Source organism: Mytilus edulis, chromosome 6 (assembly GCF_963676685.1).
Source record: "Mytilus edulis chromosome 6, xbMytEdul2.2, whole genome shotgun sequence".
Taxonomy (NCBI): domain Eukaryota; kingdom Metazoa; phylum Mollusca; class Bivalvia; order Mytilida; family Mytilidae; genus Mytilus; species Mytilus edulis.
Window position 1 is genome coordinate 4,069,499 of NC_092349.1, and position 24,508 is coordinate 4,094,006.

General features: G+C 32.1%; 2 protein-coding genes across 2 annotated transcripts; both read left to right on the plus strand.

Moving 5' to 3' along the window:
* Positions 1-3,814: 3,814 nt before the first annotated feature.
* LOC139529005 (toll-like receptor 4) lies at positions 3,815-5,953 on the plus strand. The gene has a single exon (XM_071325242.1). It carries the CDS (start codon positions 3,815-3,817, stop codon positions 5,951-5,953), a length of 2,139 nt encoding a protein of 712 aa, XP_071181343.1.
* Positions 5,954-18,849: 12,896 nt separating this feature from the next.
* On the plus strand, positions 18,850-23,484 carry LOC139529006 (toll-like receptor 4). Its single transcript, XM_071325243.1, has 2 exons — positions 18,850-21,068; positions 22,845-23,484. Exons 1-2 carry the CDS (start codon positions 18,850-18,852, stop codon positions 23,173-23,175), a joined length of 2,550 nt encoding a protein of 849 aa, XP_071181344.1. The 3' UTR covers positions 23,176-23,484.
* Positions 23,485-24,508: the final 1,024 nt, after the last annotated feature.

The window sequence follows — 24,508 nt, forward strand, 5'->3', positions numbered from 1 at the left end:
GCATATTTATAAAGCTTTGGGTAGTATCGTTTAAATTTTCATTTTGATGGGAGTAACACTTTTTTCAATACTGACTGATTATTAAATGATGTGCATTAGATACTTAGGAATATAATGAAACCGTGGTCTTTTTGATCGCGTGATTTGAATATAAAGTGGATCAAAAACATATTGATGTATTAAATAAGTCGACTGTCCTCGCTGAATAACAATGCACCACTCATTTTGAAAAGGTTGGAGGATTTTCCCCGATAAATATCACATTACCGACTAATTTGCCTGGGTTTAATCTATCCACATCTTTACCTTGTAGCCCGTATCCGTTTATAAGGTTGCAGTTTTGTAATTGACTGCTCCATAGGCTTACATGCAAAACAGCTGATCTTTGAAAATAAAAAAATAAAAATGCTACATAGAAAAAAAATTCATGTTCATTTCATGTATGTACAAATGTGAAATTGTGATTTAATCGAAAAAAGAGGGTCTTGCCACGAAGAATAAAAAATTACGCAATCCTGAAATCAAAACATTTTTTTATACTTTCTGTTTGCTATTTTTACTAGGCCGCACCACTTGCAGTAAACATGATATCCTTCCACTTTCCTGGATTGATATCCCAAAAAGATGCAGATTTTTTTTTAAAGTCTATATATATGTTTCAATTCAGCATCAACCTATAATCAAACAGAAAAAATTGAGTTCAGTAAAAAATTCAGAGAAAATTGCACTATTTTGTTTCCCTCCATGTTTTGACATGCACCGGAAACTGGAGTTGTAATACAAGACTGGATCCTATAACAATAATGACATGTCTTAAAAAAGTAATTCATTTACTTAGTTTCATTAAGTAGCCATATTTGAACATAAAAAAATGCCATTAGAAGAACTATTTGACTTTAATAAAAATAACCCCACTATTAAAACAGTACCCCTTTCTGAAAACAGGCAAAATTTGGAAATTAGTCATGTCTACTGAATGATCTGTAAATCTCATTTTAGTCTGTCTTTATGAATATTTTCCTATTATTTGGATACTGTGGAGCTAGAAGAGTATTCTTGTCTATTATTTCTATTTTTTCCTTCTGTTTAAATGAACCACATTCAATAGTTTACCCCTCCCCTTTTTTCAATGAAATCTACCCAAGTGGGCCTCTTGTTTAAGTCAAAATTGAAAAACTACCCACAACTTTTTCATATTGAAGAATTTGCTACAATACAACTATCCGGATACAAGAAATATCCTACCTTTCTCTTTTTTTGACTATACTGGTCTGTATACATGCCTACTATATCATGGTTTTTAGACTGTACTTGACCCACCAATGCATATAAAATTTGAAATAAAATTCAAGAAAAAACAAAATGAATACTCAACTTGGTGTTTTTGGTTAAAATATTGATTACTTGTCACACCTAATCACAAAAATCCTTGTCATGATAGATAGTTTAAGAAAAATTCTACTTTTTAAACAAATTTTTAATCCAAATATGGAAATTTCAATTATCATGCCGCAGACAGAAAAGATGTATAGACTCATGAAAAATGAACATTTTGTTAAAATCTTTTTACCAAAAGTCCATTTTATACATATTCTACTTAAATGTCAAAAATTGGGCCATGAAAAAAATAACCCTAAAGAAAAACATTACTTTTGTATGTAGCGGTCTCTTCAACTTTACTCTAAAATTCAATAAAACTGTGCAAAAAAAAATTCATCATAAGAAGATTTCATTGAGAAAAAATATTTCTATGTTCTTTTTAATTGAAAATCATGTATGTAATACCATCAAAATATCAATTTGCCTCAAACTGTTGTGCTTTATATCTTTTAATACTTTTGAATGGTGTCTAGTATAAAAATGCATAATTATTACATAATTTCAGTTTATTCAGTGTAACTTGATACCTTATGATTTTTTTCTCTTAAAAAGTTCTATAGGGAAAACGGTACTATTTATTCTGCCATAGGCGACAATACTAACATTTACTAAATTTACCAGTTTTTATAATAAAAACCTGGATAAAACAGTTTTGTGTGGTGTTAGTCTTTATTACTGTATCCAAATAGTATCATGACCAATTTCCAACGGAGCTTGTGTATGTTATCCATGCCCACCGTCATTTTGCACCAAATTTATGAAATTTTGGAAGCCTTTTCGAATAATTCTCTAGAAAATATTTCAATAGGTTTTAAAATTTATATTGTAAATTTACACACTGCAGTTATTCATAGATAAATAAAAAAATATATTGTACCCTTACATCCAATCACAGCGCTCCTAAGTTGACTTCCTTCACCTGTCTTGGGTACACAAAAGGCCAACCTAATGCTGGGAAAATGTAATACTACCGTTTTTCCTTAAGGTAGATTCATGGTATACCGCCATCTTGGATTGTACAATCACAGTACAAAATCCGTCTAGTTATTTGCCGAAATCTGCAAATTTGGAGACAGATTTGCAATTCAATGATTAGACTGTTTTTTCTATATTAAGAAAACTTGTGAATTAATTGTATTATACAAAAATATCTTAAAAATATATATTTTGTTTTGGTTTGAAAATCGTATTTAAGGGGAGATAACTCTTCTGGTACAAAATTGATACTGGGCTAATAGGGATTTTTTTTAATTTTTACTTATAGATAGAAAACAAGTTCGGTGACACCATGTTTTCTTTTTATTTTCTTAAAACATATCATGAAACCTATCTTCTCACAATTTATTTCAAAATTCAATCTCATAGAATTTTTTAATGCACACTCATGTGTTTTTTCATGAACAAACTAACCAAATTTTGGAAATTTTCAACGACTCATAGCTTGAAAAATAGCACGGTGACCCATACTTTTTATTAAATTTTTGAAAAGAGCATAGTGAAATCTTCATTTTGGCAAATTATAAAAAAATCTGCCACAAAAAATATACACTTATGATCTACCTTCAATCATGATGTTTTATCATTCTGGGTACACAAAAGTCCACATGAGCTACTTCCTTGCAGTGAACATATGAACAAATTACCCTATGCATGTTGCAGTCTTGTAATTGACTGCTCCATAGGCTTACATGATTTTTTAAAATTCTATATACATTTTTCAATTCAGCATAAACTTATAATCAAACAGAAAAAAATTGAGTTCAGAAAAAAATTCAGACAAAAAATGCACTATTTTGTTTCCCTCCATGTTTTGACATGCACCGGAAATTGAAGTTGTAATTCAAGACTGGTACCTTTATACCGTTTCTAAATAGCAAGCTGCATATTCATGTTGACTTCTGTAATTAACGGAAATCTTTCGTTCGACCTGTTTGAAAAAAATGTAATTATCAAATCTGATACTTAATATATTTACTTTCAGATGTGTTTTTGTTGTTTAGTTGAAAGTGCTGGGAGAATGTCAACATTTTATTGTATCACTCTTTTGCTCATTGCAACGGAAACGGTTCAGACTAAGAACAGAACTTTTCCTTGTCAGTTTGAGAGTCGTTGTGTGTGCTCATTTACAAAGCAAAATTTGATTAAAGCCGACTGCGCTGCAAAATGGATTCGTGATATTCCAAAACTTCCCTCTGATTTGACAAACATATCGTTAGCGTTTAACCACATTTATAGGATTGAAAATGGGACATTTGAAGCATGTGAATATCTTCTTTACTTGGATTTGTCATTTAATCAAATTCGGGAACTGAATTCAAGATCTTTTCACGGCCTTTCGAAATTGGAGACTTTGATTATCAGTAAAAACCGTATCGACAATTCTGCTATTTGGATAAATGTTTTCAAGCCATTAAAATCCTTACTCCACCTTATTATGAAACACAATTTCAAACAACCCTTTTATCCCAATGTTTCACCTGTATTGAAGCTCAAAACTATACAAATCGATGCTGTGTCTAGTGGTAAGGATCCATTTGGTACTGAATATGAACATCTTCGTTTCCTTCAAGATGTGGACATATCTGGATCTTCGGGATATTGCAAGCTGAAAGTTCTTTCACCAGATACATTCAAATATATTCCTTATGTTCAACGACTAGATTTGAGCGAGTGCGGTATCAATGCGATTTTGAGGGGAACCTTCAGAGGTCTAGTTCATTTGAAATATCTTGATTTGTCGTTCAACAGATGCCTGAAATTTCGAGGACTAGCTAATGTCACCTATGATCTGCCATCAACTTCATTAGAAATTTTAAGAATCAATAAAATCCATCAAACTTTTGACTTGAATACAGTACTAACTAAGTGCGTACTTAAGCCTCTGGAAAGTACCAATATAACAGAAATATCTCTTAACAGCAACCGGTTGCAGCTACTCGAACAAGGAGCTATCGATTTTTTACCAAAATCTCTAAAAATGTTGTCAGTCGCTGACAACGAATTTAGTTTTTCTGGTGCATACATTTATGATGTAATTAAATTATTCGTTCACGAAGTAAACATATCACATATGGGAATGTCACATTACTTGAAGAACCCGGATGAATCTTGTGATCATACACTCGAAACTCCATCACGTTGCAGTTACAACCCCGACATGGACACGAACGTTGCAATCAAAACGCCCAACTTGAACAATGATATCAGCAACTCCCTTTTTAGTTTGTTTGATGATGATATAGTGTTGATTCCCTATCAATTGAGAAAACTTCACTTGAGAGAATGCAAGTTACGGTATTATCTCCCTTACATTAGGTTTTCAAATAACATGCTGGAGTATGTCGATTTCTCTTCCAATACCTTTTATGACTGGCAAGGTCCACTCGATAATCTAGATCAATTGAAATTCTTAAACTTATCAAGTAACTATTGTTCAGATGTCTCTAATGCATTCTTTGCAGGCATGACAAACCTTACAACACTATTAGTGCAAAGCAACCTATTAGGATTTGTAATACCGAGCGATAAGTACGGCCAGATACTAGCACCACTCATTCACCTTCAAGTGCTAGATTTATCTGACAACAGAATCCCAAGCTTGCCATCAGCATTTTTTAAAGCCCAAACACAGCTACAAAAATTAAATTTGAGCGGGAATATGCTTGAAACTACCACATTCGAAATAAGACACATGAACCAACTTTCATATTTAGACATATCAAACAACAGACTTTCCGTTTTGGATCCTTTTTTTACAAAACAGTTAGATCACATCTCAAAAACCGTTCCTAACCTGACTGTTGAATTATCGGGTAATCCCATTAAATGTTCATGCGAATCAATTGAGTTTATTCAGTGGTTGTCAATTACAAAGGTTCATGTTCAAAACTTGTTGCATCAAGATTGTCGATCTCTTGAAATGCATCTGAATAGTTCAAAAGTCATTTACGAATATTTGAAGAAAAAATGCTCCTCATATACGACAACAATTGTCGCTGTCGGATCATGGGTAGCCATTTTTGCATTTGTCATAATTGCTGGAATTATTTATCGCTACAGATGGAAGATTCGTTATGCCTATTACATAGTGAAAGGCAAACATCATGGTCAAATTAAACCTCTTAGAACATATGGTGATTTCCAGTATGATGCCTTCGTTTCTTACGCTGACGAAGATTGTACATTTGTTCATACAAAGTTGCTTAAACATTTGGAGGACGATCGAAATATACGTTGTTGTGTTCACAAAAGAGACTTTTTAGCTGGAAATGATATCGCAACTAATATAACATCAGCCGTTCATAACAGCAGAAAAACGATCGTAATAATGTCACACCACTTTCTCGAATCTGATTGGTGTTTATTTGAATTCAATATGGCAAAAATGGAGAGTATCTATTCAAGAAGTAAAGAAAACATTATATTGCTCGTGTTCCTTGAACAAATGTCATCTAAAGATCTTCCGTTGAATATTTTGGAATTGATTCAATCCAAATCTTACATAGAATATCCAAACGATGAATATGGGGATGTCGTATTTTGGGATAAACTCACGGAAACTTTGGCTAGCTGATAGCTCATAACAGTAATACATAATATACATAAACCTTTAATTTTCCCGTTTAAATAAAGGATAAAAAAAACTAGCTGTCCATGTCCTTGATGTTAACGTTCAGGATGAATTAACAGTTCCCCATTTTTCAGATTATTTCATCACACCTACGCGTTTCAGCATGCAATGACATCCCACCTTTTAATAGTGTATTTGTTTAGCTCAACTATTGTATTTGTATATATATGTAATTTTCATTGCGAACTTGTATTTAGTATTAAGAGAATACAATATCTACTAGTATATATCTTTCTATCTATCTAATAGACTTGTTTATCTTCATTATCGAAACAAAACTTTGCAGAGATACAGGTATATTTTTAATTTTACAAAATATAAACTTTATGCTGTGTTGGCTTCGCACGCAGACTTTTGTGGAAATTCTGAAATAAATCATGCGGTTTAACAGACCTATTGATAGATGTAGTAACACAATCGCCAAAACTCGGCCGATTCCGTACCTCATAAGGAGAGAAGCGAAGTCACCCGAGGATTGCCGATTGTGTAGTAACATACATAGTGTTTGATTGGTTTCGTTACATTTGGCACAAAACTGATTTATCAAAAACCTCTTTATTTCATTGCATTTCGAAAATAAAAATCCAGTATAAAATTTGACTTTTGTCAGTGCATGACAACGTATTCTTCTGAATTTCTTTATGACTTTGCCTTGTTGTATCTAATAGAGGATCACCTGTGTCTATCTTTATAATACTTACTTTATTGATTAAAATAAGCATTTCCAGCCTTTTTGTTTTTATTATACATGATTTCTTTGTTCATCGTTATACTAAATGGTTCAAGTTAACTCATCATAGATACCAGGACTAAATGTGTATATGTAACAAAATATTTGTTCCGGCGTGACATTAGTTCCGCTGGAACAAATTTCATAAGAAATATGTTCCACTGGAACTTATGTCACAGAAAACATGTTCCAGCACTATAAAATTTGTTCCGGAACTAATTTTTTAACCAAGTGTAAAATAAGTTCCGGAACAAAAACCATAGCACCACGAGTTTTGTTCGAATATTTAAATTTAAAAAAATAAGTGAAATAAGTTCCTGTGATATTAGTTTTAATAATAATAATAATAATAATGAAAATTTATAGAGCGCCCTATATAAAAAATAAAAATTACTCAAATGCGCTGTACTTTCAGCATGGTAATAACAACAAATCAAAGACAATTGACTGCTCCATAGGCTTACATGCAAAATAGCTGATCTTTGAAAATAAAAAAATAAAAATGCTACATAGAAAAAAATTTTCATGTTCATGTCATGTATGTACAAATGTGAAATTGTGATTTAATCGAAAAAAGAGGGTCTTGCCACGAAGAATAAAAAATTACGCAATCCTGAAATCAAAACATTTTTTTCTACTTTCTGTTTGCTATTTTTACTAGGCCGCACCACTTGCAGTAAACATGATATCCTTCCAATTTCCTGGATTGATATCCCCAAAAGATGCAAGATATTTTAAAATTCTATATACATTTTTTCAATTCAGCATAAACCTATAATCAAACAGAAAAAAATTGAGTTCAGAAAAAAATTCAGACAAAAATGCACTATTTTGTTTCCCTCCATGTTTTGACATGCACCGGAAATTGAAGTTGTAATTCAAGACTGGCACCTTTATACCGTTTCTAAATAGCAAGCTGCATATTCATGACTTCTGTAATTAACGGAAATCTTTCGTTCGACCTGTTTGAAAAAAATGTAATTATCAAATCTGATACTTAATATATTTACTTTCAGATGTGTTTTTGTTATTTAGTTGAAAGTGCTGGGAGAATGTCAACATTTTATTGTATCACTCTTTTGCTCATTGCAACGGAAACGGTTCAGACTAAGAACAGAACTTTTCCTTGTCAGTTTGAGAGTCGTTGTGTGTGCTCATTTACAAAGCAAAATTTGATTAAAGCCGACTGCGCTGCAAAATGGATTCGTGATATTCCAAAACTTCCCTCTGATTTGACAAACATATCGTTAGCGTTTAACCTCATTTACAGGATTGAAAATGGGACATTTGAAGCATGTGAATATCTTCTTTACTTGGATTTGTCATTTAATCAAATTCGGGAACTGAATTCAAGATCTTTTCACGGCCTTTCGAAATTGGAGACTTTGATTATCAGTAAAAACCGTATCGACAATTCTGCTATTTGGATAAATGTTTTCAAGCCATTAAAATCCTTACTCCACCTTATTATGAAACACAATTTCAAACAACCCTTTTATCCCAATTTTTCACCTGTATTGAAGCTCAAAACTATACAAATCGATGCTGTGTCTAGTGGTAAGGATCCATTTGGTACTGAATATGAACATCTTCGTTTCCTTCAAGATGTGGACATATCTGGATCTTCGGGATATTGCAAGCTGAAAGTTCTTTCACCAGATACATTCAAATATATTCCTTATGTTCAACGACTAGATTTGAGCGAGTGCGGTATCAATGCGATTTTGAGGAGAACCTTCAGAGGTCTAGTTCATTTGAAATATCTTGATTTGTCGTTCAACAGATGCCTGAAATTTCGAGGACTAGCTAATGTCACATATGATCTGCCATCAACTTCATTAGAAATTTTAAGAATCAATAAAATCCATCAAACTTTTGACTTGAATACAGTACTAACTAAGTGCGTACTTAAGCCTCTCGAAAGTACCAATATAACAGAAATATCTCTTAACAGCAACCGGTTGCAGCTACTCGAACAAGGAGCTATCGATTTCCTACCAAAATCTCTAAAAATGGTGTCAGTCGCTGACAACGAATTTAGTTTTTATGGTGCATACATTTATGATGTAATTAAATTATTCGTTCACGAAGTAAACATATCATATATGGGAATGTCACATTACTTGAAGAACCCGGATGAATCTTGTGATCATACACTCGAAACTCCTTCACGTTGCAGTTAAAACCCCCACGTGTACACGAACGTTGCAATCAAAACGTCCAACTTGAACAATGATATCAGCAACTCCCTTTTTAGTTTGTTTGATGATGATATAGTGTTGATTCCCTATCAATTGAGAAAACTTCACTTGAGAGAATGCAAGTTACGGTATTATCTCCCTTACATTAGGTTTTCAAATAACATGCTGGAGTATGTCGATTTCTCTTCCAATACCTTTTATGACTGGCAAGGTCCACTCGATAATCTAGATCAATTGAAATTCTTAAACTTATCAAGTAACTATTGTTCAGATGTCTCTAATGCATTCTTTGCAGGCATGACAAACCTTACAACACTATTAGTGCAAAGCAACCTATTAGGATTTGTAATACCGAGCGATAAGTACGGCCAGATACTAGCACCACTCATTCACCTTCAAGTGCTAGATTTATCTGACAACAGAATCCCAAGCTTGCCATCAGCATTTTTTAAAGCCCAAACACAGCTACAAAAATTAAATTTGAGCGGGAATATGCTTGAAACTACCACATTCGAAATAAGACACATGAACCAACTTTCATATTTAGACATATCAAACAATAGACTTTCCGTTTTGGACTCTCTTTTTACAAGACAGTGAGATCACATCTCAAAAACCGTTCCTATCCTGACTGTTGAATTATCGGGTAATCCCATTAAATGTTCATGCGAATCAATTGAGTTTATTCAATGGTTATCAATTACAAAGGTTCATGTTCAAAACTTGTTGCATCAAGATTGTCGATCTCTTCAAATGCATCTGAATAGTTCAAAAGTCATTTACGAATATTTGAAGATGAAATGCTCCTCATATACGACAACAATTGTCGCTGTCGGATCATGGGTGGCAATTTTTGCATTTGTCATAATTGCTGGAATTATTTATCGCTACAGATGGAAGCTTCGTTATGCCTATTACAGAGTGAAAGGCAAACATCATGGTCAAATCAAACCTCTTAGAACATATGGTGATTTCCAGTATGATGCCTTCGTTTCTTACGCTGACGAAGATTGTACATTTGTTCATACAAAGTTACTTAAACATTTGGAGGACGATCGAAATATACTTTGTTGTGTTCACAAAAGAGACTTTTTAGCTGGAAATGATATTGCAACTAATATAGCATCAGCCGTTCATAACAGCAGAAAAACGATCGTAATAATGTCACAACACTTTCTCGAATCTGATTGGTGTTTATTTGAATTCAATATGGCAAAAATGTAGAGTATCTATTCAAGAAGTAAAGAAAACATTATATTTCTCGTGTTCCTTGAACAAAGATCTTCCGTTGAATATTTTGAAATTGATTCAATCCAAATCCTACATAGAATATCCAAACGATGAATATGGGGATGTCGTAAATTGGGATAAACTCACGGAAACGTTGGCTAGCTGATAGCTAATAACAGTAATACATAATATACATAAACCTTTAATTTTCCCGTTTAAATAAAGGCTAAAGAAAATAACTGTCCATGTCCTTGATGTTAACATTCATGATGAATTAACAGTTTCCAATTTTTCAGATTATTCCATCACATCTACGCGTATCAGCATGCAATGACATCCCACCTTTTAATATTGCATTTGTTTAGCTCAACTATTGTATTTGTATATATATATATATATGTATTTTTCTTTGCGAACTTGTATTTAGTTTTAAGAAAATAAAATATCTACTAGTATATATCTTTCTATCTATCTAATAGACTTGTTTATCTTCATTATCGAAACAAAACTTTGCAGAGATACAGATCAGAGATGGGTCCGATTACTTTCAATGTATTTGATTAAATTACAATTACTTTGTCATTTGTACGATTAAATTCAATTAACAATTACATAATTTCTGAAAGTGGCTGATTAAATTAATGATTACATTGCCAAAGTAAATAAAAGGATTAGGTTTGATATAATATAAAATAATAACTTTAAACCTCATCTTTTTAATAAACCACGAAAGTTCACTACAAACATGAACATTGTGTCACTGGTTTGACCCATTACACTTCATCATGATTGATCTCTGAATTATTTTGACTTCAATTGAATAAAGCTTTATACAGAGTTTGCTGTTTGTCTTCTAATCTCTTCCAAACTAAATATGTAATTCAAGGTGCAGTTTATAGAAGTTAAAATATGAATGATATAAAGTTACCAGTAAAAATCTATGTAATTTTTTTATAGAATTGTTGTCTCTTCTTAGGATAATGATAACTTTTCAATACTGTAACAGTTTATTTTTTGCTGAAGTATACAAATCAATCAAAATGCTTTATAAAGTAAACCAAACTATCTTAACATGTAAAATATTTATTAAAAAAAAATTTAATTTCTTGACCATAAACACAGTTTAAAAAAATCATTGTAATCGGAATGTAATCGGAATGTAATCAAAATGTAATCAGGATTACAGAGTATTGAAAAGTACAAATGTAATTGATTAAATAAATTACATGTAATCATATTTTTGGCAGCTGATTGATGATTACAATGATTACTTGAAAAATTGTAATCAATTACAGCTGATTAATGATTACAATTACAAATACCCCAAGTCTGATACAGATATATTTTTATTTTGTTTTTTAATTCTTACAACATTGCAAAAATCTAAACACAATCTGTGAAATTATATATGGAATGCGAAATTTACAAAATATAAACTTTATGCTGTGTTGGCTTGGCACGCAGACTTTTGTGGAAATTCTGAAATAAATCATGCGGTTTAACAGACTTATTGATAGTAAATTAAGTAAGTAAGTAAGTAAATTTTATTTAGAGTCGGCATATATATACATAATAACAAGAAAGAAAAAAGATAGATGTAGTAACATACATAGTGTTTGATTGGTTTCGTTACATTTGGCACAAAACTAATTTATCAAAAACCTCTTCATTTCATTGCATTTCGAAAATAAAAATCAAGTATAAAATTTGACTTTTGTCAGTGCATGACAACGTATTCTTCTGAATTTCTTTATGATGTTGCCTTGTTGTATCTAATAGAGGATCACCTGTGTCTCTCTTCATAATACTTACTTTATTCGGTAAAATAAGCATTTCCTGCCTTTTTGTTTATTATACATGATTTCTTTGTTCATCGTTATACTAAATGGTTCAAGTAAACTCATCATAGATACCAGCACTAAATGTATATACGCCAGACGCGCGTTTCGTCTACAAAAGACTCATCAGTGACGCTCGAATCCAAAAAAGTTAAAAGGATGATAATAAAGATGATAAAAAAAGAAAACTGGTGTAACAACATTGAAATATTGAAAATGACAGTTGTCTGAACCTGCAAAGTACGTTGAGAACACAACAAATAGAACAACTGAATGTGGTGAAAATGATCACTTACTTTACTTCGATATAAAAAATTACTACAAGTATTATATCAGTTGACAATGCAAAGGAGTAGGTTCAGTAAGGCCCCTTTTTGACCCCAAAATATAGCAGTTTTAGAAAATTGTGAAAATGTAATCTCTAAACTATAATTTCGAAAGTAAAATGCTTCTGCTACATAAATAAGAGCTGTTTTTGACGATACAATGCACACATATCGCGTTCTAGCATCATTAAGTCATGCTAAATTACTGAAATCTTCAAAATTTTAGCATTTTGGTTAATTTTTAGACTGTTTCCGTCTAAAATGAAAGTGGCCGCATTCGTGTTCATTCATAATATTAAAATGTAAGTTGTATTTGATGATAACACAAAACATAAAGGTTGAGGATAAACATGGATGCGGTCACTTTCATTTTTGACAAAAACCATCTGAAAAGTGACGTTTTTTGGCATATTTGATAGATTTTTCATTTTAAGCTTGAATCAGTGCGTTTTTAATGACTAAATCAGTTAAAATCATCCACATAAACTAATCGAATCAATTGAATTAGACACTTAAGTGTTTAAATGTGTCCAAAAACTTTCGTTAGATGAACCTGAAATTTGAGGCCAAAATCGGCCCTTACCAGAGCTACTCCTTTGTAAACTTAACATATAGTCATATTCACATGCTTGAGATTCGAAAACTATAAAAATGGCCACTTTTGTAGAACAAAAATAAATAACACGATTTTTAAGCACAATAAAAATCTACTAAAAATATCGTCTAATTTTGTGTTGATTAATGTTACAATCTGGGAAAATACCTTTGTAAGTTTTAAAGGATTTCCGTGTAGGCTCTTCTTCTTCAATCAAAAGTTTATGTTTATCTTTTGTGTACCCTTCTTAAGTCAATGTACTAGTATTTGATTGGAAAAATCTGCATATACTTTCCTAAACTGAGAGATAAATAGGTGTAAATAATATCAAATAATTTTACATAATTGGTGAAAATAAATTTTTGAGAACTTTTTTAAATTTTGTATTCACTGTATGATAAAGACCTACAGGCACTACTGGCCCTAGGTTTATAAAGATAGCAAAACAAGGAAAACGGTAATGATACATATTCAAATTAATTTCTGAATATCATAATGAAGTACTTCAATTAACTTTGTATGTAGAATTTTAGGCAGTGTGAGAAAATTGTGACAACTTTTAAAAGGTTAATATTATCCCTATGGGCCAGGAAATACTACCGTGTCACCTTAACATTACCGTTTTAGTAGTAAAAATCGTTACATGTAGTAGTATAACGGAACGGATATGAACTCTTCGCGGGGGGCTTTCAAAGATAATTAGTGCCGAAAAATGGATGTAGACCATCAGTTATTAATATTCAATCCAAATTTTTAGAATTGCGATTAAATAACATACTGACAAATAAATATGGGATTAGACTATTGCATGTATCATAAAGGTTGGTGAAAAGAACAGTTGTTAGTAATAGATAAATCAATGTACATATATGCTATTTGTGTCATTTGTTTAAGCGAAAATTAAATAAGTTAAACATGTGATGTAAGTAACGGTAGGCTTTGACAATGGCTGAAATTCCGACTAAAGATCTTCCGTTGAACATTTTGGAACTTATCCAATCAAAATTGTACATAGAATACCAAACGAAAAATATTGGGATGTCGTATTTTGGGATAAACTTAAGGAGACGTTATCAGTCTAATAACTCGCGATTATTCAATTGACCAATAAGGTTGTGATTCGTAATACTGAAACAAATTCAAAAATGATAACATCATAGACATCCGGAATCCGCCTGGTTAGGGTGCAATCCTAATGCCAATATATGAAATAATTCTAAGATTGAACTAAGACAATTAATAATTGAGATAAAAAAAAAGTTATCAAAGGTATAAGGATTATAATTGTATACGCCAGACTCGCGTTTCGTCTACATAAGACTCATCAGTGACGCTCAGATAAAAAAAGCTATAAAGCCCAACGAGTACAAAGTTGAAGAGCATTGAGGTCCCAAAATTCCAAAAAAATGTACCGAATACGGCTAAGGTAATCTATGCCTTGGATAAGAAAATCCTTGGTTTTTCGAAAAATTCATAGTTTTATAAATAGGAAATTTACAAAAATTACCATATAATTGATATTCATGTTAACACCGAAGTGCTAACTACTGAGCTGGTGATACCCTCGGTGATACCCCTGGGGACGAAACTGTCGGGAATTGCATGAACTCCGAACGGAACGGAAATAATTGCGACGACAGGGTAAGCATCCCCTGCTATGTAACCGCTACCTGCTATGCGATCTGCACTAAGTCAAAATTTCACAGTTGGAAATTAGACACATCGTATCGGTAACAAATTCTGAATATTGTATTAATAGAATGCGAATGGTTAAGTTCACAATGAACATTATATATGTATTCTACTTGAATGTTGTATAGAAGTCTAATAATGTTTGCATGTAACACGATAAAATTTTGTTCAGCACTTAAGGAAGTTCGCTTGTCATGATTTGGGATTTTTGTCAGATTATCGGAATCTTTTGGTTTTATCCATTTGAATGCCTTAAAAAATTTTGCCTATGACCCCCACTTTTCTTTTTATAAATCTTTTACATGTATAATGATAAGCCATATGTTAAAGTCTTATAAAATTTTAATTTTTTTTTAATAGTTTTTGAGAACTTTAACATGACAATGATAAAGCTGTGAAAAGTCAAGAGAGAATATTTCCCCGCCATAAGTTCAATGGCTAATATCTCGAAAACTAGCACATTGACCTATATGTTTTTTTTTGCACTTCTGATTCCTTTATTAATCCCCTATCAATATAAACTAGTGTTTTGAAAAGTTAATTATTTTGAAACTGAGAAGCGAACTCCCTTAATGAGATTTATCAGGACAAATGTAAAAATGTGCACTCAAATGAGCGGATAACATGCCTAAAGTTACATTATCATCGCCTTATATGGAAACATTAAACAAATGTAGCAATTAGAACTATTGGCTTGATTACAGGAAAAAAGTACATTGTTTAATATCAAATAGTTAATCCTTTAATTGTTAATGAAAGTTTTCCTTATTTCGTATGCAAAACAAGCCCAAAATATGACGAACAAAACTTGTTGATGAGAAAAAGCTTTCAGCAATACTTGTGTGTTTGTTTCATTTGTATGCAGCATAATCTTGACGGCTGTAAGTAAATAAAGTAAGTATGACAATTAGTAGTATATTTGATGGATACACTACAACCAAACGATTCACATAATCCATCAGATTCGGATTTTGATAACAGACAAGTGTCTATAACATACGTCAAGCCTTAAATTTTCCGAGGTAAGTAAAACAAACGATTTCTTTAGAATCTTAGTCGACCGTTGGCTTACTGCCTAATGATCTTTAATTACTATAATTTGACTGTTCTTTCGGCGTACTCGTTTTCCTTAAAATCTACTAATATTTGACCGTGTTCAAGTATATAATATTTTGTCGGATGACAACTACATTTGGATTCTATATTTGAATCATAAATGACGCGAATTAAAGGGTTATAATTCCTATTTCCCTTCCACTTGTTTATGGTTGCATTATTCAAATTTCTTTTTGTTTGTAGCGATAACACTTTTTTTACATTATTTGCACATAATTAATGACTTTATTTCTCAAAGTGAAAGAAATCAATTGTAAACATAAGTATAAGATACAAATATAAAAGATTGATTAATAGATTGTTGGTTTTTAACGCCAATTTTTTAGCGCCACATTTAGAGTAATGCGTAACGGCAAGTTGTTATTGGTGGCGGGAGACGGAGTGCCCCCAAAAATCCCACCAACCTGCGAAAGGTAAACTGACAATCTTAGTCAATTAAGATTGAAGTCGAGTACATCCGAACGGGCGGGGTTCGAACTCACAACCTCAGTGTTGACTGTCTACAGATATTACTCGATTTATTTCACTTGACTGGGCGGAGTTTAACCGATTCGGTCACAATTAACCTGGGCCCGTATGCATAAAGCTACTTAAGTTAAGATTTTCCTTAGTAAACACTTAAGTTAAGGAAACTCCGCCCTTTTTATCTAAGTGGTATGCATAAAAAATCTTAAACTAAGTATTTCCTAAATAAAATCTTAGTTGTTTTAAGTCACGCCCACAAAACTTAAGTGGTATGCATAAAACTCCTTATACTTAGGAAACGCCTAAGATAACACTTAAGTCTAAGGTACCTATAGAGCTACCTTAAATTTTCAAAAATAGTTAAAAATTAGTCGAAAGTTTGCGTTTTTGGTAGAACATGATTATGTTACCTACAATTTGATTGATTAATAAATATATCAGTAATAAACTAATTATTCGTTTATTTATTGCTAAATAATAAGTAAATATTAAAGATCATCGTTATTTTCTTCGAATCACGTATAATCAACAAATCAAGAGATAACAGTGGGTAGTTATATATACTATTTCCTAATCTCGATGTTATGTATACCGAAAAGTACTGAGTGTTACACACATGTAATTCATGGTACTTTTTTTCTTTTGTTTAATTTGTACGTGAACGTTTTTTTTTTTTAATTATTAGAATACACAGCGCGGTATCAATTTTAACCGTTAGTTAAAAACCGAATCAAGGAATGAAGAGAGCATGAAAAACCACACTTTATATATGTTTGGGGTGGTTTCTGTTTTGCCGGGTGGATGGGGTTGGGTGGGAGGTGGTGCGTCATTTGAACTTTCAATTCAGTTTTATTCTAAAGATGTAAGGCATACCCTAATTTTTTGTTCACTTACCGGGACAAAATCAAAAAGTTTTAAGACCTACCCAGAGGTGGATTTCTTTCATAAAAGGGGGGGGGGGGGGTATGAAACAATTAGGTTGATTGTTTGGAATCACTGTTACGGCAGTCAGAAGTCCCCATGGAATTCGTCGGTTATATAAGGTATTTGTGATACCTTACTCGTTTTAAATTATTTTTTCATATTACCTTATATATTCAGAGATATATTGCGGTTCGAAAATATTTCTAAGTTCGTTAAGATGTAGAGAATATACTTACTGTAATAATTTGTTTTAGTAAAGATTGTAGGACTTTTGAAATATACCCTAGTTTGTATATGGATTTCTGGAAAACAATCTACCCTCCCCCTTTTTTTGTTGTAAAAGGGAAGTGATAAAAATGTTAATTTCACATCAAAATAGATTTTTTTTAAACTATAAGCAAATGTAGGCAAGGGTTCTGGACAGGGAGATGGCAGCTCATAATAAGCTCAACGATAAGTGAACATTTTATTGAAAAAAAGTGTTTTGTAAAATTATTTGTTAGCACATGTATGCTTACAATGATGTACTCAGTCTTGTGCTACGCCACTGCTTTAACCTTGATCATGTTTTGTTAGAGTTTAAAACATATTGTTGTCTCCAGAAAATATTACACCCATGAAAGATAATTAAAGATTAAGTAGAGGAAAGTTTTGGATTACCAATGCTCATCCGTCAAAGCATCAACCATAAAAAGCGTTGTCTTATATGCGCCAATTGTTCATCATTAAACTATGTTACGTTCTATTGAATTGTTTTACATGCCTATATCAATTTAACCCCAGCTCTTTAAAATAAAAGCATGCATTGATCAATAAATTAAAATAATCATAACAAACTTTTACACGGATGAGTACATGTGATGAGCTAATATTTATCATACGGTAACTAGAGAAAGGTTCCGATTTAAGTATTCCTTAGTTAAGTGAATACTTAAGTAAGTTTATGCATACCATTTAAGAATTTGACTTAACTAAGGAAATTCTTAGTGAAATATAAGTTTAAGGAATACTTAAGTTAAGATGTTTTATGCATACGGCCCCAGTCCATCTATAGATAGGATAAATTCATCAATGAAGTGTCCAATCATTGTTTTGTAAATGCCTTTGATGACACTGATAGGTGATTAGAAATCAGTAATAATCATAACGGCAATCATCTTTATCACACACATCTTCTGTCCTTATGCAAATAAATACGTAAACTCCGCCCGATTAGTTGAAATAACATTGGTAATAACAGTTATAGAAATACTTAAACCACTTGGCCACCGAGGCCTCTCAATTATAAAATAAAGATGAAAGATAACAAAGGAACATTCAAAGTCGAAAAAAAACACGGAAAAATTCGTGTCAAAAAATGAAAAAGACAAACAACATTATAATAGAAAACACAATTTATAAACCAAAGACTGAGCAACATAAATATGCGTGTGTTAATAAAACAAAAAAAGTAAATTTGGTAGACTGACTTTTACATTATTTTGTAACTAAGAATGAATATGGAAAAGATAATTCCATTGCAAGTTGCATATTTCTGTGTTCTGCTTTAATGACAAGAAACTTTCCTGTTGATCTTTTTTTTTTAAACATGAATTACTTCTAAATCTGATACTCATTTTGTTCATTTTCAGATTTATTTTTAATTATTTTATTGAACGTGCTGGAGGAATGGCAAACCAAGTAACATTTTATCGCATCATTCTTTTGTTCATTGCAACAGAAATGGTTGAGACTTCGAATAAAACTTGTCAGTTTGAGAGTCGATGTTTATGTACATTGATAAACCAAAATATGATTAAAGCTGACTGTGCTGGAAAAGGTCTTAAAACTATTCCAAAACTTCCCGTCAATTTGAAAAACATATCGCTTTCGAGTAACTTTATCTCTAGAATTGAAAAGTTGACATTTGAAGCGAGCGAATACCTTCTTTACTTGGACTTGTCAGACAATAGAATTCGTGAACTGTCAGAATTATCTTTTCAGGGTCTCTCGAAACTGGAAACCTTAACTATCAGCAATAACCCTTTCTATCATTCCGCTATTTCGATAAATATTTTCAAGCCATTAGGATCCCTGCTGCATCTGACGCTAAAACGAAATTTCAGACAGCAGTTTTCGCTCAATGTTTCAGCGTTGGTGAGACTCAATACTTTAAAAATAGATGCTGTATCTTATGATAATGATCAATTTGGTGTGGAATATGCCAATCTCCGTTTACTTCAAGAAGTGGACGTGTCTGGTTCCTCTGGATACTGTACACTGAAAATTCTTACACCAGATACATTTAAATATATTCCTTATGTTGAACGGCTAGATTTGAGCGAGTGTGGTATCAATGCGATATGGATCGCAACCTTTAAAGGTTTAATTCATTTGAAATATCTAGATTTATCGTACAACAAATGCCTTAGATTTAGAGGATTTGCAAATGTGACACAGGATTTACCATCAACCTCATTGAAAATTTTGAAAATTAACAAAATTCATCAAACTTTTGATTTGAACACAATACTGACTAAGTGCGTACTCGAGCCTCTGCAAAGTACCAATATAACACAGATATACATTAACAGCAATCGGCTACAGCTTTTCGAAAAGGGTGCAATTGATTTTTTTCCAAAAACTTTAAAAATATTGTCAATCGCTGACAACGAATTAATTTTCTACGGAAATTACGTTGCCGACTTTATCAAATTGACCGTTCACGAGGTAAATATGTCGTACATGGGAATGTCACATTTCTTGAAGAATCGTGACGAGACTTGTGATCATACACTCGTCACCACTTCACGTTGCAGTTACAACCCCGACGTGTACACGAAACTTGCAATCAAAAGACCCAACATGAACAATGGTACCAGCTTCTCCTTTTTTAGTTCGTTAGGTAGTGATACTGTGTTTTTTCCATACAATTTAAGGATATTTCACTTGAGAGAATGCAAGTTACGGTACTACCTTCCGGATATGACGTTTACTGAAAATTTGTTGAGGTACGCCGATTTGTCTTCCAACACCTTTTATGACTGGCAAGGTCCACTTGGGAATCTAAATCAATTGAAATTCTTAAACTTATCAAATAACTATTGTTCCAAAGTATCTATAAGATTCTTTACAGGAATGCCAAACCTTACAACCCTTTTAGTACAAAGCAATCTATTAGGATTTGTAATACCAAGCGATAAAAACGGAAAAATACTAGCACCACTTGCCAACCTTAAAGTGCTAAATTTGGCTGACAATAGAATTCCAAGCTTGCCATCAGTCTTATTTAATGCCCAAACACAGTTACACACGTTAAATTTGAGCGGGAATATGCTTGAAACTGCTACATTCGAAATAAAACATATGACAAAACTTTCACATTTAGACATATCAAATAATAGACTTTCTGTTCTGGACACTTTTTTTACAAAACAGTTAGATCTCCTCTCATCATTTGTTCCAGGCTTGACTGTTGAATTATCGGGTAATCCCATTAAATGTTCTTGCGAATCAATTGAGTTTATTGAGTGGTTGTCAATAACAAAAGTTCGTGTTCAAAGCTTGTTGCACCAAGATTGTCGATCTCTTCAAATGCATTTGAATAGTTCAAGAGTCATTTACGAATATTTGAAGAAGAAATGCTCCTCATATACGACAACAATAGTCGCTGTCGGATCATGGGTCGCCATTTTTGCATTTGTCATAATTGCTGGAATTATTTATCGCTACAGATGGAAGCTTCGCTATGCTTATTATATAGTGAAAGGCAAACATCATGGTCAAATCAAACCTCTTAGAACAGACGATGATTTCCAGTACGATGCCTTCGTTTCTTACGCCGACGAAGATGAGACATTTGTTCATAGAAAGTTCCTAAAATATTTGGAGGACGATCGAAATATAAGGTGTTGTGTGCACAAAAGAGACTTTTTGGCCGGAAATGATATCGCAACTAACATAACATGAAAACACAGAAACTTGTGTGAAAATAGACCAACACAGGACAAACCTTTTTAAATCAAATATAGGAGTAAGACAAGGGGATAATCTCAGTCCCTGTCTCTTTAATATATATTTAAATGATTTGCCAACCTATTTTGACCAAACATGTGACCCAATCCCATTAAATACACATCCTTTAAATATTTTAATGTATGCTGATGATGTAGTTCTTTTATCATCATCAGAGCAAGGACTTCAAAATTGTGTTAACAAATTAAATAAATTTACAGTTGATTATAAAATGACAGTTAACATAAAAAAGACCAAGGTTCTTGTATTTAACAAATCAGGAAGACTTAAAAATATTAAAATATCATTAGGAAACCAGACTTTAGAATGTGTACAGAACTACACATACTTAGGTATAAATTTTTCATCGTCTGGGAGTTTCCAAATAGCAAAGAAAGAACTTTATAACAAAGGAATGAAAGCATATTTCAAATTAAGGAAGACCTTTTCAGTGGAAAGCCCAAAACCTAGTACTTTATTACACATCTATAACCATACAATCCGACCAATCTTGTTGTATGGATCTGAAATTTGGGGTTATATACCACATAAGAAACAAATACATTTGGATAACTTTATATCAAAAGAAACTGATTATCTTGTACTAGAGAAAATTCATACTAAGCTTTGTAAATTTTCACTTGGAGTTAATATAAAAACATCAAATATGGCATGTAGAGGAGAACTAGGTTCACTCCCTACACTGTATTATGTAATAATGAATATGGTAAAATATTGGATCCATCTTATGAAAGATATTGAACCTTCAAATATTATTCTAAGGGAAGCCATAAATCTATCTCATTCTATGGACAAACATAACCAGGAATCTTGGATAGGAAGCATTAAACATATATTTAAATTTCTAGACTTAGAATATCTATTTGTTAACCAGTCAAACTTTAAACAAAACCATATTCTAAAAAAAGTAAAAACATCTTTAACTATTAAATTTAAAGAAAGCTGGTTAGCGAGTTTAGAAAGCAATTCTGGGAAGTGTACTAATTTACAATCTGGCAATAAATTAAGAACTTACAGAAAATTTAAAAATATTTTTATGTTTGAACCATATTTAAAAATGATTTCAAAAAAAGACAGGCAAATAATCACAAGATTTAGAACTAGCTGTCATGATCTCGAAATAGAAAGAGGGAGGTATATTGGAATTAAAGCTGAAGACAGAAAGTGTAAGCTATGTAAGAACGCAGTTGAAGACGAACTACATTTTCTTTTAAAATGTCCTGTTCTAAAAGATACTAGATCTCAACATCTATCTAATTTAAATTCTAAATTCAAAAATTTTTCAAGATTACCTGATGAAATGAAATTTGTTTGGATTCTTTCATCTGAAGATTTGTTTGTTACTTCAAACTTATCTAATTTATTGCACTCCCTTTTTGAAGAACGAAAGAAAATTATAGAAAATATTGTTGTTTAAAAAAAAAAAAAAAAAAAAAAATAGAAGAAAAAATATATATTAGATATATATATATATAAATTAAAATTGATCAGGAGTTGTCTCCCATAGACCTAGAACTATCCTAAAGATTTATGTAATTTCTCCAGGTCACAGTGGCACCCATAACAACTATGTTTTGTCAATAACTTGGTTTATATCAGGTTAATTAGTGTAAATGTGTATTCATGTGGTTTTTTGTTTAATTGTACTTAAATCATTCTAATCATTTTCTGTGCTTTATTTTGTAATTCATTTGATTGTATAGCTCAAATTTTGGGCACCATGATTGGTTAATAAAATTATCTTATCTAACATCCGCCATTCATAACAGCCGTAAAACGGTTGTAATATTGTCGCAACATTTCTTACAATCTGATTGGTGTCTGTTTGAATTTAATATGGCAAAAATGGAGAGTATCTATTCAAGAAGTAAAGAAAACATTATATTGCTCGTGTTCCTTGAACAAATAGCATCTAAAGATCTACCATTGAATATTTTGGAACTTATCCAATCAAAATCGTACATAGAGTATCCAAACGACGAATACGGTGATGTCGTATTCTGGGATAAACTCAAGGAGACATTGTCAGTCTAATGATGCGTGATCATACTGCATATATCGAAATAACTTTTTGATCATCATTAAGTTTTTGAAACTTTCTATTAAAACCGAACAGCAAGGGGCGTTTGGAATCTATTTTTCCTAGAGAAGTTGTAAATCTGGTAGGCGGGTTCTCTCCCTTGCATCATCTTAGACACCCTTGTTAAAGGACAGAGAACCAGTCTATGAATCTTGTATTGAAAAAGATTGAGCTGAGAATTTCATGATAAACATGTTGTCAAAACTTATGAACTAGACTATATATGCATGAACAAATATGTAATTTAATTCTTAAATTGTGAACTGTATAGCTATTATATAATAATATAAAATATAATTTGTATAGTATGGCTTCTGTTTAAACTGATCGTTGAGCTATTTTTCAGTTTTCAAATAATTTTTGGGTTAATTAGATATTAAAATACTTCCTTCTGTTAAGTTTCCTTGTAGCCATTTTGTCCTTTGTATATAAGCAACTATGAATGTGATGATTGTTGGGGTTAAAAAATAAATTAAAACAAGAGTAGAAAAGGAACATACTTTACAGGAAAGGCAATACGTAACCAAAAATAATTGGGAGACGAAGCAAACAGAAATTACAATTTACAACGACCGGTAAAAAGACTCCATGATCTCCAGCGCTGGACTTAATTTCTTCAGCACTTGAGATGAAAATCCAGGGCTTTTATTTATATCTTCAGTGCTGGGATTTGTATCAATAGAACTAAAAGAAATCCAGCGCTGGACTATACATCTGTTGCGCTATTTAGCTACCCAGTGCTTAAGTATACATCTTCAGCTCTTGACTTTACATCTCCTTTCTTAATCTTTAGTGCATGAAGGTATGAACTAGATTTGTAGATATATCAAGTGGATTTTATATGATTAGCACTTGAATGAATATCACTAGCAACTGAGCTCACATTTCTTCTGCTGGCCTTTGTATCTTCAGCGCTCACGTTTATATCCGCAGTCCTAGAATTGAAATTCCTATCGCGGGACTTAACGCACATTTTTCTATTTTCAGCTCTTGGTTCTACAGTCAGTTTCAGATTGGTAATTTATCTCAAGTGCTGGCTTTTTATCATTAGTTTTAAAGTTAACATTTTATACTAGAGTTTGTATCCTCAGGTCGAGAGCTTACATCATCTGCGCTTTAGTTATCATCTCTTGTGCTGGACTTTGATCTTCCGCGTTCAACTTTATATCAACAGCGCTTAACTCAGAATAAAATCATATAAATCTTTATTTGTATGAGACAAACGTGGTCTTGAACATTTGCCAGCCTGGCGATTCGAACAGTCGGTGCGGAGTGTCATTATATGTG